Below are 13,250 nucleotides of genomic sequence, written 5' to 3' on the forward strand. Positions count from 1 at the left end.
AGTTTCCCCGTGCACAGAGGGGGCTGCGGAAGGGGTTCCGCGGGGTTCCGCGGGGTCGGCGGGTGGCCGGCCTCCTCGCACGGGCACTAGGACTGCGCCGGGCGTGCCCGCGTCTCCGATATTGGCACAAGCAGCGCACACGGGCTGGGACGAGGGGCAGGGCCACGTGACCGTGACCGTGACCGTGACCGGGACCGTGACCGGGACCGGGCCGGGGCCGCAGCAGGGCGGGGCGCCGCGGGAGGGAGGCCGCGCCCGCGTGCCCGGCCGGGGCTGGCTCCGGGGGCGCCCGGGCCGCGGGGGGCGGGGGCGGGGGCGGGGGCGGGGGCGGGGGCGGGGGGCGGCGGCGCCGGGGCCGGTGAATCATCGCGGCGCACGCCGAGCCCGCGGCGGCGGAGGGCGGCGCTGGAAAATGGCTGAAGCGGGCGCGGGCTTGCTGGAGCAGCTCAAGTCCTGCATAGTCTGGTCCTGGACGTACCTGTGGACCGTGTGGTTCTTCCTCGTGCTCTTCCTCGTCTACGTCCTGCGCGTGCCCCTGAGGATCAACGACAACTGGAGCTCGGGTACGGCCGCCCCCCGCCCCCTCCCCCCGCCGGCCCCGAAAGTTCCTGCAAGTCCCGGGGCCGCGCGCTCGGGGCCGCGGGGGGGCGCTCGGGGCGGGGGCGGGGGCGGAGGTGGAGCCAAGCCGCGCACTCGCCTCGCCGCCAGGCGCCCCCGCCCCGCCCCGCCCCCGCCCCCGCCCCCAGTGCGGTCGGACCCCGCGGCCTCCCCGGGCGGCGGCGCTCGCGGCCGGGCTGTCGGGGCCACAGGGACCCGCGGGACTCGGACGCGCGGCGGGGCTGGGCGCGACCCCGCTGACCCCGCTGACCCCGCCCCCGCGGCCCCGGCCCTTGCGCCCCCCCCCGCCTCTGCGACCCCCCGCGCCGCCCGCCCCTGCGCCCCCCGCCCCCCGCCCCGCGCCCCCTGCCCCTGCTCCTGTGCCCCACGCCCCTGCGGCCCCGCCCCTGTGCCCCCTGCCCCTGTGCCCCCGCGCCCCCGCGCCCCAGCGCCCCTTGCCCCAGCGCCCCTGCGCCCCCTGCCCCTGCGCCCCCCGCGCCTCCCGCCCCTGCGCCCCCCGCGCCCCTCTGCCCCTGCATCCCCTGAGCCCCCTGCCCCTGCTCCTGTGCCCGCGCCCCTTGCCCCCTGCCCCTGCGCCCCCCGAGCCCCCCGCCCCTGCGCCCCCCGCGCCCTCTGCCCCTGCATCCCCTGAGCCCCCTGCCCCTGCTCCTGTGCCCCGCGCCCCTGCGCCCCGTGCCCCTGCGCCCCCCGAGCCCCCCGCCCCTGCGCCCCCCGCGCCCTCTGCCCCTGCATCCCCTGAGCCCCCTGCCCCTGCTCCTGTGCCCCGCGCCCCTTGCCCCCTGCCCCTGCGCCCCCCGCGCCCCCTGCCCCCCCGCCCCTGCTCCTGTGCCCCGCGCCCCTGCGCCCCCCCGCGCCCCCTGCCCCTGCGCCCCCTGCCCCTGCTCCTGTGCCCCGCGCCCCTTGCCCCCTGCCCCTGTGCCCCCCGCGCCCCCCGCGCCCTCCCGCGCCCCGACGCCGGCCAGAGCAGCCCCGGGCGGTCCCAGGGAGCGGCGCCCGGCTGGGCCCGCGAGCACGAGTGCGTCTGCAGGGAAGGCTCCCGCGACCTCGTGGTGCTCGGTGGTCAGACCTTTAGATCCACCAAGAACGCCGCAGTTTCGGCCGCAGTTTCGCCGTCGCGGGTCCCACCTGCTGCGCGCTCGCTCCCCTGGCCCCGCGGCCCTGCTCGGCCCTGCTCGCGCGTCTCCCCCTCCCGGCGGCCCCCCCCCGCTTGTTACCGCCCGGGCCTCGGGGGTCTTGAGCGTCTCGACCTGAACTCGGGTCATGTTTGCACTCGCTTCCCGGTCTCCCTGGGAGGCGGGTAGGATTCTGGACCCTGCAGTCATCCGGCCCTTTCCATAGGTGTTGCTCAGCCTTGGGATGTCCTCCTCTCAAAGACGGTGCCTTCTGCTGTTTTTTTACTTTTTGTTTAATTTTTATTTTTATTTATTCATGAGAGACACACAGAGAGAGAGAGAGGCAGAGCCACAGGCAGAGGGAGAAGCAGGCTCCATGCGGGTGCCCGATGCGGGACTCGATCCCAGGACCCCGGGGTCACGCCCTGGGCCCAAGGCTGAGCCACCTGGGCTGCCCTCTGCTGTCTGTCTTTTAGAGCGGCTGATCGTCTTCCTTGGTTTAGGGAAATCTGTCCCCAAGACACCTCTAGTCCCCGAGCCCTGTGATTTTAAGAAGTCATTTGACTATATCTCGTAGGAGAATCGTATACTTATTGGTAAGTGGATTTGATTTCTTTCTCCCTAAAAATGTGGTTGTAGGGTTTTAAAACTGCGAACGTTTCTTTTTCAGTACACATTTAAAAATTTGTAGTTTGGAGCACACCTTTGTATACTACGTTGTTTAAAAGTAGGTTGAATAATCCTGTGTGTGTGTGTGTGTGTGTGTGTGTGCGCGCGCACGCATTTGCCCACAAGTGGCCCCTTACCATGCCACGAGCAGAACAGGCAAGAAGCAGAAGTCCTACAGGGAAAATGGGGAGTTTCTAAGGAAGAAAGTGCTGTAAGATCCTTTCCCGGCAACTTTAAGTCTGGCATATCTCACACATACCTCTGTTAATTTGTATAGGATTGTTGCTCATTTGAGCTTATAAGAGAGAGAGAGTATGAAGGTGTGCCGCCCATGAGGGCCGGGTGGCACCAGATGTAGAATGGAGGGGCCCGAGGCGGTTTGCCCTAGTGATGTTGGGCTTCTGTTTTCAGTGTGGTTTTAGGTACATTTTAGTCATAGAGGAAGGTAGAAGGAGAAGCATATGGAGACACCTACCTCCGCTATTTTTGTGAGAAGATGGGGGAAATGGGGACATCGGACCCTCCTAGTGGGACTGGCCCTTGCAGGAAGATCTAAGTGGGTTCTAATGGGACTGATACTTGCTGTACCTAAGCCCTGGGGTGCTCACTCTTTCTGTAGCAGTGAAGGCAAGAGAGGCCCCCGAGTCTAGAGCTGCTCTTAAGGAGCTGCTGGGAGCACCGGCCTCCTTCCTCGGCAGAGGTGAGGACACATCACGGGGAGGCCGCCGGGAGCCCAGGCCCAACTCTGTACTTTGTGCGATTGTGGAATCTGCTAAAAATGTTTTGGATACTTGCTTGGCACGATCTTCTCAATAGCTTGATTACTACGACGACGTTCATATTTACAACCTCATTTGATCTTATTTTTTGGTAAATGTGTTTCACTCAGTTTGCTTTTAAAAAAATGATTTCTTGAATGCCTCCCTCTGCATAGGACGTTGTGACAGGTACTGTAGTGGGAAAGATACACAAGTTTGTAAGACTCAGGCCAAATGAGGAGTTTACCACATGGGAACAGCTTCTGAGAGTGCAAAGTGGAGGAGCAGGGCAAGGCAGTGGGAGCTGCTGAACCTCGTTGGATGACGGGAGTCCATGGTTCTGAGTTGGGGCTGCAGAGAGTGGTCCTCCCAAAGTCCCAGAGCTGTGGAAGTGCCAGTCAGATTCAGAGAACTATGAATCGTGTGGAATTTAAAATAATAATAAAAAAGGGACTTTAAAAAACAAGGATACCCTTGCTGCTCTTGTGTCATGTATAGTTTTCCAAGTGAAAATACCTTCTAGGGGATCCCTGGGTGGCTCAAGGGTTTAGCGCCTGCCTTGGGCCCAGGGCGTGATCCTGGAGCCCTGGATCCAGTCCCACATCGGGCTCCCTGCATGGAGCCTGCTTCTCCCTCTGCCTGTGTCTCTGCCTCTCTCTCTCTCTCTCTCTCTCTCTCTGTGTCTCTCATGAATAAATAAGATATTTTTTTTAAAAAAGAAAATACCTTTTTAAAAAGAAAATACCTTTTATGCCTGAGTTTCATTGTTCGACTTGCCCACTCCTGCCATCTGGGGTCACTTGACCTTCACTGAATTGAGCCTGTGCCATTTAAGGATAAAGGTCAGAGACTTCCACGGTACTCTATATTAGACCACGTCAGGAAGGAAAACGTCCCCTAGGCAACCAATTCTTGCAATGAAAAATGAATTTTCAGAAAGACAGGGAGAAAACAAACGCATTAGAAATAGCACCTACTGGTTAGCTTTGGTAATTGACTTTTTGATGCTCTGTCCTTCAGTCGGGTAGGAGAATGTTGAAGTAGTTCTGTGATTTACTGAAAATAGAATGAACTTCTGACGTGATTTTTAAAAACCCCAAATTCTGTTATTGCTTGTTAGCTTTCAAGTGGATTAATTTCCTAAAAAAATGCTTTTCCAAAAGGGCAGGAAGTTCATCGTAGCTAGGAGCAGTCATGCAGGATATTATTCAAGAAAAACAGTAGAATAGATTAGTCTTCAAGCAGTAGCACTTTATACTGTAGTGTGGATAGCACTTTCTCATGTACTCTATGTTCTGAGATTTTGGATGCTGAATTTAAAGCACTTTGCGTGGTAACACCTTTTCTTTTCTTTTTTTTTTTTTTAAAGAATTTTTTTAAACATTTTTTAAAATTTTTATTTATTTATGATAGAGGGAGAAGCAGGCTCCATGCACCGAGGGCCCGACGTGGGATTCGATCCTGGGTCTCCAGGATCGCGCCCTGGGCCAAAGGCAGGCGCCAAACCACTGTGCCACCCAGGGATCCCAACACCTTTTCTTAAAATGTGCACCTTTACAACTATCGCACCAGGCCGTCTAAGCGATATTCCATTTCTTTTAACGTTTCCTGAAAAGCAAGCTTTCAAAGATCTTTGAAATCCTATTGAATTCTTTTTTTAGAAAACAGATGTAATAGTCTGACCCAGGCTTAAGTTTGTTTATATTATAAAAGGTTTTCGTGTTAATTAAGATGGTAAATACAGACGCAAGACTCTTCTATTACTGACCCGATGCGTCAGTGTCATTTAAGTGTGGCTCAGTTTTGAGTACTTTCGTATTGGAAATAGTTGCTCTAAGTTTAACACCCTGTATTTCTTGTCTCAATTTACTCAGGTCTTTTGTCCCTGTGCCTATTGTTCTAGAATGTTCTCCCCATCTGTAAATCCTACTCATCCTTCAGGGACCAGCTTGCCTGCTGCCTGCTGATCCTTTCAGCTCAAAGTGCTGTTCCCTCCACCTTTCAGAGCACTTATCTGAGAGGCACTTTGGCAGATTTTACCTTGCATGAATTTTTGTTGCAACTCTAGTTCTTTGTTTTCCAGTTTGATTTCTTGCACATAGTAGCAGTTCCTTTCCATTTACTGGATGAAGGAATCTCCAAGTGGTGGGGTACCCAGTCAGTTGGGATTGGAACAGTGCAATTGATCCAACAGGTTGATGGATAAGTGCCTTACTTAAATTTCCATTTTTATTTTTATTTTTTTAAAGATTTTATTTATTTATTCATGAGAGACACACAGAGAGAGAAAGACAGAGACACAGGCAGAGGGAGAAGCAGGCTCCATGCAGGGAGCCCGATGTGGGACTGGATCCCGGGTCTCCAGGATCACGCCCTGGGCCACAGGCAGGGGCTAAACTGCTGAGCCACTCAGGGATCCCCAAATTTCCAGTTTTAGATCGAGGTCGGAAACTGACACGAAAACTTAAATTCTGTGATGGGTCACATGCATGTAATTCATGGTGTTCCAGTTCGCGAACACATAAAAGGACAATTTTCTTTTTTTTTTTTGACAATTTTCTAATTAACGTCAGCTTGGAGTTTAGGATACATCCCAGACATCTTAGTTGCCCTTATGTATTTTTGGAGACATTTGTCTCAGCCATTAATGAAGCAACGTAAGTGATACTTTTTTCTTAGGCCCTAATTTTCTGTACACGTACAGTGATAGCTTTATTTATTTATTTATTTATTTTATTTTTTTATTTATTCATGAGAGGCACAGAGAGAGAGACACACAGGCAGAGGGAGAAGCAGGTTCCACGCAGGAAGCCCGACTTGGGACTCGATCCTGGGTCTCCAGGATCACGCCCTGGGCTGACGGTGGCGCCAAACCGCTGAGCCACCCGGGCTGCCCCAGTGATAGCTTTATATTCTTTAAGATTCTTTCTAGCTCTAAGATTCTGTTTCAGTGTCTTGGGATAAATTTCATTGAGTGCAGGGTATAGAAACAAATACGTGGACTTAATATATGTGAATATATATATATATTCAGTGAATTTAATTTCAGACACTATGTGGCTTTCTTCAGTGGCTTTCCATCTCACTGAAAATAAAATCCAGATATATTTCCTTGGCTTACAGAGTGAGATGGTCTGACCCATTTCCTATCTGAACTTCTACCATTCTTTTTTGAGGTTGCTACCATCCAAGACATATTGTGAGTTTTATTCTTAAAGATTTATTTATTTGAGAGAGAGAGAGAGAGAGAGCATGTGAGCACAGCTGGGGAGGGTGAGGGGGGGCAGTAGCAGAGGGAAAGGGAGAGAGTGAATCTGGAGCAGATTGCCAACTGAGCCTGGAGCCCCACGGGGCTCATCTCAGGACCCTGACATCATGACCTGTGCTGAAATCAGGAGTTGGATGCTCAACCTACTGAGCTACTGAGGCGCCCCTGTTCTTTCTTATTCTTAAATATACCTTGCTTGCTCCTGCCTTACGGCTTTTGGATTAGCTGTGCCCTCCACCAAGAATGCTTTCCTACTTGATTTTTGCACAATAGTCTTACCAGTCACATCTCTGCTTAAATTCACTCTTTTGAGAGGTTTTCCCTGATGACCCAGTTTAAGTCTGTAATATCACCAGATTTGAATTCTCTGCATAGCACTTAGCACTGTTCAATATAGTTCTTGTTTGTTTGATTATGCATTCTTATAGTTGTACCCCAGGTGACTGTAAACTCCATGGGAGTAGGGGTCTTGTTTTGTCTCAGTGTGTATCCCCAGGATCTTGAACAGTGACTCTTTGGGTCTAGTTCTTACTATGTATTTATTGGATGAATGAAAAACTGTGTCGGTTGGTTGTGGTGACTAGCAGTAATACTGTTCTTTAGGAAATGATTTTGGAATCTATCATGTAGTCATTTCTTACGAGATGGAGAATTGTGTTCACTGACTCCTAAGTTATAAAGACTACTCTGAGATGTTTACTGATGTTCCAAATATTTATGTATAAGTTTTTAAGAGAGATTATTTATTTATTCATGAGAGACACAGAGAGAGAGGCAGAGACATAGGCAGAGGGAGAAGCAGGCTCCCTGCAAGGATCCCGATATGGGATCATGCCCTGAGCCAAAGGCAGATAGATGCTCAACCACTGAGTCACCCAGGTGCCCCCCAAAATATTTTGATCCTTTCTTTAGGGGTAGAGTATAAGGAAGGCTATCGTTCTGGTCCATATTGTAAAGTAAATTTAATATAAAAAAATGTCAAAAGTAAAAAAATTGATCGCATTAGGAGGCAGTTTGTGTACTATACCCTGGAACTTCAGACATAGGATTTGCAGAGTTAGGTACTTTATATTACCTGTAAGGAAAGCGCTCGGGATTCTACTAACACAGGAAAAGTTCTTGTATGTGGGGAAAGATAGGGTAATAGAAGAAAGATTTGGTTGGGAAAATTTTCACAGCGCTATTGTCAGGCATTATGAAACTTAACACATAGAAGTATAATTTGAAGTGATTAGAAATACTTAAGCACAATTTTCAGTTCATATATTTGCATATTCCCTCCACTAACTAAAGAAGCATTTCAAAGTTTATATGAGAAGCCAAAGTGAGAATGGTTTCAGCGTTAAAGAAATTTGCCTCATTGCCAATTTTATTGGAATGTTTCTTTCTCCATAAAGTATTGCATATCTGCTAAAAGAAAGAAATACAAGCTATGATGAGGTGAAAGAAGCATTGAATTTAGAATATTTGAATTCAGATACCAGTTTTGCCATCTGCTGGGTAACGTTGGACAAATTACTTTGGGAGACTTTTATCATTTATAAGATGAGGACATTAATCTCCATTTCTGAGATTTATTTTGAACTCTAGATGAGATATCCTTTAGGACTGAGCCCTGCGCACATAAACAATATTAGCAACCATATATTGTGTACTTGGTTATCTAGTCCATTTCACTGACCCTGAACTGTGTTCATTCATTAGTTAATTCATTCATCCACTGGTTTGTTTATTCATTTATTTGGAGAGGACAGGTAGGTACCTGGAGGTTGAAGTTGTATTATTCTTGTCAGTTGTGATTTGGACCTACAATATCACGTCAGCTATATTCCTCCCAGTTCCTGCACTTGTTTTCTATGCTGAACAATTATCATCCTCTAATATATTGTCTTGTTCATTAATCCTTCCAGGTATATTTGCTCCCTATGAACAAGGGCCATAGATGGTAAAGTCATATCTTAAAAACAAGATTGAATGTAAATTTTGTGATTTGAACTAGGAAGGGGATGAAGAGTCAACCCTTAATGAGTTCTTACATGAGCCTGGCACTGTGTTGCTTGCTTTATCATTGGTTGTTAGGCTCCCTGGGCTTGCCCGTCAAAGTCTGTTCACATCCCACATGAACACCATGGCTCATACTCTAATTCACATGTGGAATGAAAATCAGCAAGACGAAATAACTATAGTTATGATACTAGTTGTCCGATTGAAGGAAACAATACAAGTGAACACATTTTAAAAATATGTTTTGATGGGAAAACAGCCTAATTTATGAATGAGGATGAGAACTTGGTAGAGAGCTTTGGATGGGACTGTTTCCTTAGTATACTCAGAAGAACTTGAGAGCAGGGGTTATGACATTTTCATCTTCATATTTCCATCATTTGGTCATCACCCAGTGATGATACGTGAAAAGGTGAATGCTTTAGTATTTTTAAGGCTTTCCAAGATTAATGGCACTAGGGGTACTTTTCTTATTTTACTTCACCACCTAAGATTTTTCTCTCCTCAGGTTCAGAGGGTTGTTGCTCATACCCAGGATTCAAGGTTGGGCTTATTGTTTGGCTCAAAACTGAAACTCAGAGAGATAGAAGGATTCTTCTTAGGTAACTGGGACAAAAGCTAGAAGACAATGGAGGAAAAAGAGGGTTCTTGTGATTTAAAGGAGGAGTTTGCCCAGAATGGAACTAACGGAGAAATTCAGAACTGGAAAACACTAAGGAGAAGAGACCGTGTGATGTAAACTAGTCAGATGGGTCAGCACGCTCAGTAATTGTCTAAATGTGGGGCTGAAATGGGATGGACACAAAGTGTGGAAGTGGACAAATAACACAACTTAAGGAGTATTTATAAGTGCTAAATAGACTAGAGTAAGTACAACTCTGGGCATTCTATGAATATTTCTGTGGTTGAGATCAGTTGCCTTTGGCTTACTAGCCTGGTGGTAAAATTGGTTCCTTAACGGGAATGCAACTTCATATGAGATGGTAAATTGAAAGTGCTTTGTAGACTGTAAACTGTTATTTAAACCCAAGGCATTATACAGTAGGTTGTTTCTCTAGAAGTTTGTATTCTATAGGCTTTCACAGTGAAATGATAGTTAAAATATATAATGGGATCTCATTTATCCTGGATAGTCTTTCTAAAGAATATCTAAGAGTTGTACTAAGCAGGGTAATGGCTTGTTGGATTTATTTATTTTTTAAAGCAGGGCTTTTTCAACAGAGGGTTTCAACTTACAACCCTGAGATCAAGACCCAAGCTGAGATCAAGACTCAGACACTCAACTGAATGAGCAACCCAGGTGCCCTTTGCTGGACTGTTTCTAACCACACAGTACTGAGCAGTCTGTTTGTTATAAATATGAAACAGTATCTTCTAGCATCCTTATTGTATTTGAGATGTCATTGTAAAGATACCTATAAAGAGGTTTTACTTTCCCAGAAGAGAGAGAATGTGTAATGAAATTCATTTTTGATGTTACAAAGGAGCAGGGCAGTTGCTCATGTGTTGCTCTTACCAGTCATTCAAATATAGCAAGCATTCTTGCACTACCTGCTGTGCTAAAACAGGAAGCTGACAGGCTCATTTAGCTCCAGCAGTATTTCTTTCTTTTTTTTTTTCTTTTTTATTTATTTATGATAGTCACACAGAGAGAAAGAGAGAGGCAGAGACATAGGCAGAGGGAGAAGCAGGCTCCATGCACCGGGAGCCCGATGTGGGATTCGATCCCTGGTCTCCAGGATCGCGCCCTGGGCCAAAGGCAGGCGCCAAACCGCTGCGCCACCCAGGGATCCCCATCCAGCAGTATTTCATATTAGCTGTGGCTGTGGCCCGAGGAGTCTCTGTTTAATTCCAATACTAAATCTCGCAGCAAAATAAGGCAACATTTATCTGAGAAGGCACTTTTTCTTCTCTGAGTTTTAGGAAACTGAAAGTGTGCTTAGCCATAAGCATACTTTGTGGAGAAGTCTAACTTTTCTTAAATTGACTTACAGATCTAATAAAGGATCCTGGTTAAGGTCAGTCTTTTTGAAAATTTGAGCAAGCCTGGAGAAGACTTTGAAGGAATCTCTCACGTCACTGAGCAAGGACTCTCTGTCCTTTGTTGTTGTTGCTGTTGTGTTTTATATAAAAAAGTTAAACAACTTAAAATAACACAAGCAGTTGAAACACTCGGAGGCATAAAAGTCTTAAAAAAAGAAGTGGCTCTTAAGCAGTTTGGATCTGGATTTTTGTGTGATCTACAGTTAGAGGATTTTTTTGTTTTGTTATGAAGTCCACTGTAATACCATTGTGTAAGTGTTATTGATTAGCGGTAGGTAATAGTAGAATGCTTACAGTTCTTCCCTCTGTTAAGCCTTTCCAGTTTCTAGTTGCTTTCTCTTGGGAATGAGAGAATAAAATTTACTTTTTTACCAAATTGATCTTTTTCATTTATTTGGGAGGGTACTGTTTGTCAAGTATTACTAATAGCACTGATAAAATAATGCTCTTGGGTGTTTATTGCACTCACTTGACTCAACTGGTGTCCTTCCAGGATATATGTTTCTATTCCTGTAGTGTCACATAGTAAGAACTGGTGTGATCTGGTTTTGTGGGAGGGGAATGCCTATCCTCCATCACTGATATCTTTTATTTAAAACAAAACAAAACAAATAGAGCAAAACTAATTATACTTTTCTCAGTTCAGGCTTAGAGTACTTGACATTATGGTTTAGAGAGACAAGTCTTTCCTACCTTGTTTGGCTCTTTTAGCAAAGAGAATGTTTTAGGTTGCTCCCTTATATTTGAGAGATGAAGTGGGAGAGGCTAAATGATAACTTTTAAATATTAGAAAGTTGCTTCTTGATTATTTTTTTCTCTAAACTGGAAGTTGTATGCACATTATCATTATCATTCAGTAAAAGTCTAAAAATTTAATATGAAAAATCTTATAGCAGATTTGATCTGTTGGAGAAAATCATTATCCTAAGTAAACTTTTTTTCTGTACATTATTCGTACAATCAAATTCTTAGGGGAAAGTATAGAAGCAATGGCAGTTAAGTTTGAATAAAGATATACAGATAGTTGTTTTTTTTTTTAATTTTTATTTATTTATGATAGTCACACAGAGAGAGAGAGAGAGAGAGAGGCAGAGACATAGGCAGAGGGAGAAGCAGGCTCCATGCACCGGGAGCCCGACGTGGGATTCGATCCCGGGTCTCCAGGATCGCGCCCTGGGCCAAAGGCAGGCGCCAAACCGCTGTGCCACCCAGGGATCCCAGTTGGTTTTGGTTATAAAAGTATTTCTAAAAATGATCGGTTTTTACAAACAGTTTTGTTTTGTTTTGTTTGCTTACCTATAGAAAAGAATGTAATAATTTCTGGTAGATTTTAAAGGACAGTGAAAAGAACTATAATTCTTAAAAATGAGCATTTTTAGTTTTACCCATGAGAATCTATGTGACTGCGAAAGCAAGTAAGATACTTAAAACTAAGACATGTTAATGTTCAAGTGGGAGGAAATCTAAATTCAAAGCTTGCACCAAAACTTCCCAGCTAAGAACGAACAGAGGTTTATTATTGCTCAGTCCCAAGGGAAAACTTAAATGATATTAAGTGTAGAGATTAGCAGGCTGGAACTAGCCAGGGAAACCGAGTCGTGTAGCAGAGGGCACTGGTAAGGGCTTTTCCCTACTGAGTCTGGAGCATTATGGCTCCCCCTTGTTTCATGTCTAGCTTACTCTTGAGGAATAAACATGACTTAGAAGTAGAACACAAAGGTTTATTTATTTATTCATTCATTCATTCATTCATTCATGAAGACACAGAGAGCGAGACAGGCAGAGGGAGAACAGGCTCCACGCAGGAAGCCCCATTTGGGACTCGATCCCGGGTCTCCAGGATCACGCCCCAGGCCGAAGGCAGCGCTAAACTGCTGAGCCACCCAAGGCTGCCCACACAAAGGCCTTTTTAATATGTATTCTTCTGTTTATAATACCTGCAAAAACTAAGGGAGATGTAAAAATATTTAGACATTAAGATAGTTATATTATACAAGGATTACCCTCCTTTGTTGCAGTCTCAGTTTATTATCTCAATAAAACATTATATTTCATTAAAAATATGCTATTGATATGTGAATACTATTAATATTTAGCTTTATAGAAATCTCTTTTGGTCATTGACCAGGCAACTAGAAAAGTGGGGAGGGTGTGGAGGAATGGAAATATGACCAAGATGTGGTCATCTTGTCTGTTTTATTTAATGTATTCATAAACAATATATAGCAATTTTGTGACTTGAAAATATTTACAAAAATAAGTAGTAATAAGATAATAACCAAGGGTACTGGACATACTTTTCAGTAAGTTGTTTCTGTTATCTGACATTACGCTTATGAAATTTTTACATGTTGTAGCTGTGGTTCATTTATATTTATTTAGTTAGTTAGTTAGTAAGTAGGCTCCACACCCACACTCACCACCCTGAGATCAATACCTGAGCTGATATCAAGAGTCGGAAGCTTAACCAGCTGAGCCACCCAAGTACTGCAAGTGCCCCTGTAGCACATTTATTTTAATTGCATGGTATTCCATTGTATGAATGTACCACGGCATATACATTACATTATGAATGGACAGCGAATGCTGCATTGGGCCTCTTTGCACTTGTGTCTGATTTCCCCAGGGAAGGGATTATTAATGGTAATGGGACCCGATAGGGGAAGTTTGGACATTTGTGGGGGACCTTTTTACTTTCACAATGGTTGGCATTAAAAGGATGAGGACAAGGATGCTTGATGACCCGCAATGTGTGTGTTTGCTTGTGCCCCACATAAC

At 46.4% G+C, this 13,250-nt stretch overlaps 1 protein-coding gene across 9 annotated transcripts in view; it reads left to right on the plus strand.

The window, feature by feature from the left end:
* Nucleotides 1–329: 329 nt before the first annotated feature.
* Nucleotides 330–13,250, plus strand: part of ST7 (suppression of tumorigenicity 7) — a 241,122-nt gene continuing 228,201 nt past the window's right edge. For 2 of the 9 annotated variants that reach the window (XM_025464759.3, XM_025464752.3), the window contains exon 1: nt 334–563. In XM_025464759.3, the coding sequence (XP_025320544.1) occupies nt 413–563 (151 nt within the window). In that variant the 5' untranslated portion in view covers nt 334–412. Of the gene's footprint in view, nt 564–1,900; nt 2,327–13,250 lie in introns of those variants that run through there. The other 7 variants (XM_049093844.1, XM_025464750.3, XM_025464753.3 and 4 more) reach the window with 6 other exon arrangements.

This window comes from Canis lupus, chromosome 14, assembly GCF_003254725.2.
Source record: "Canis lupus dingo isolate Sandy chromosome 14, ASM325472v2, whole genome shotgun sequence".
NCBI classification, from domain to species: Eukaryota; Metazoa; Chordata; class Mammalia; order Carnivora; family Canidae; genus Canis; species Canis lupus.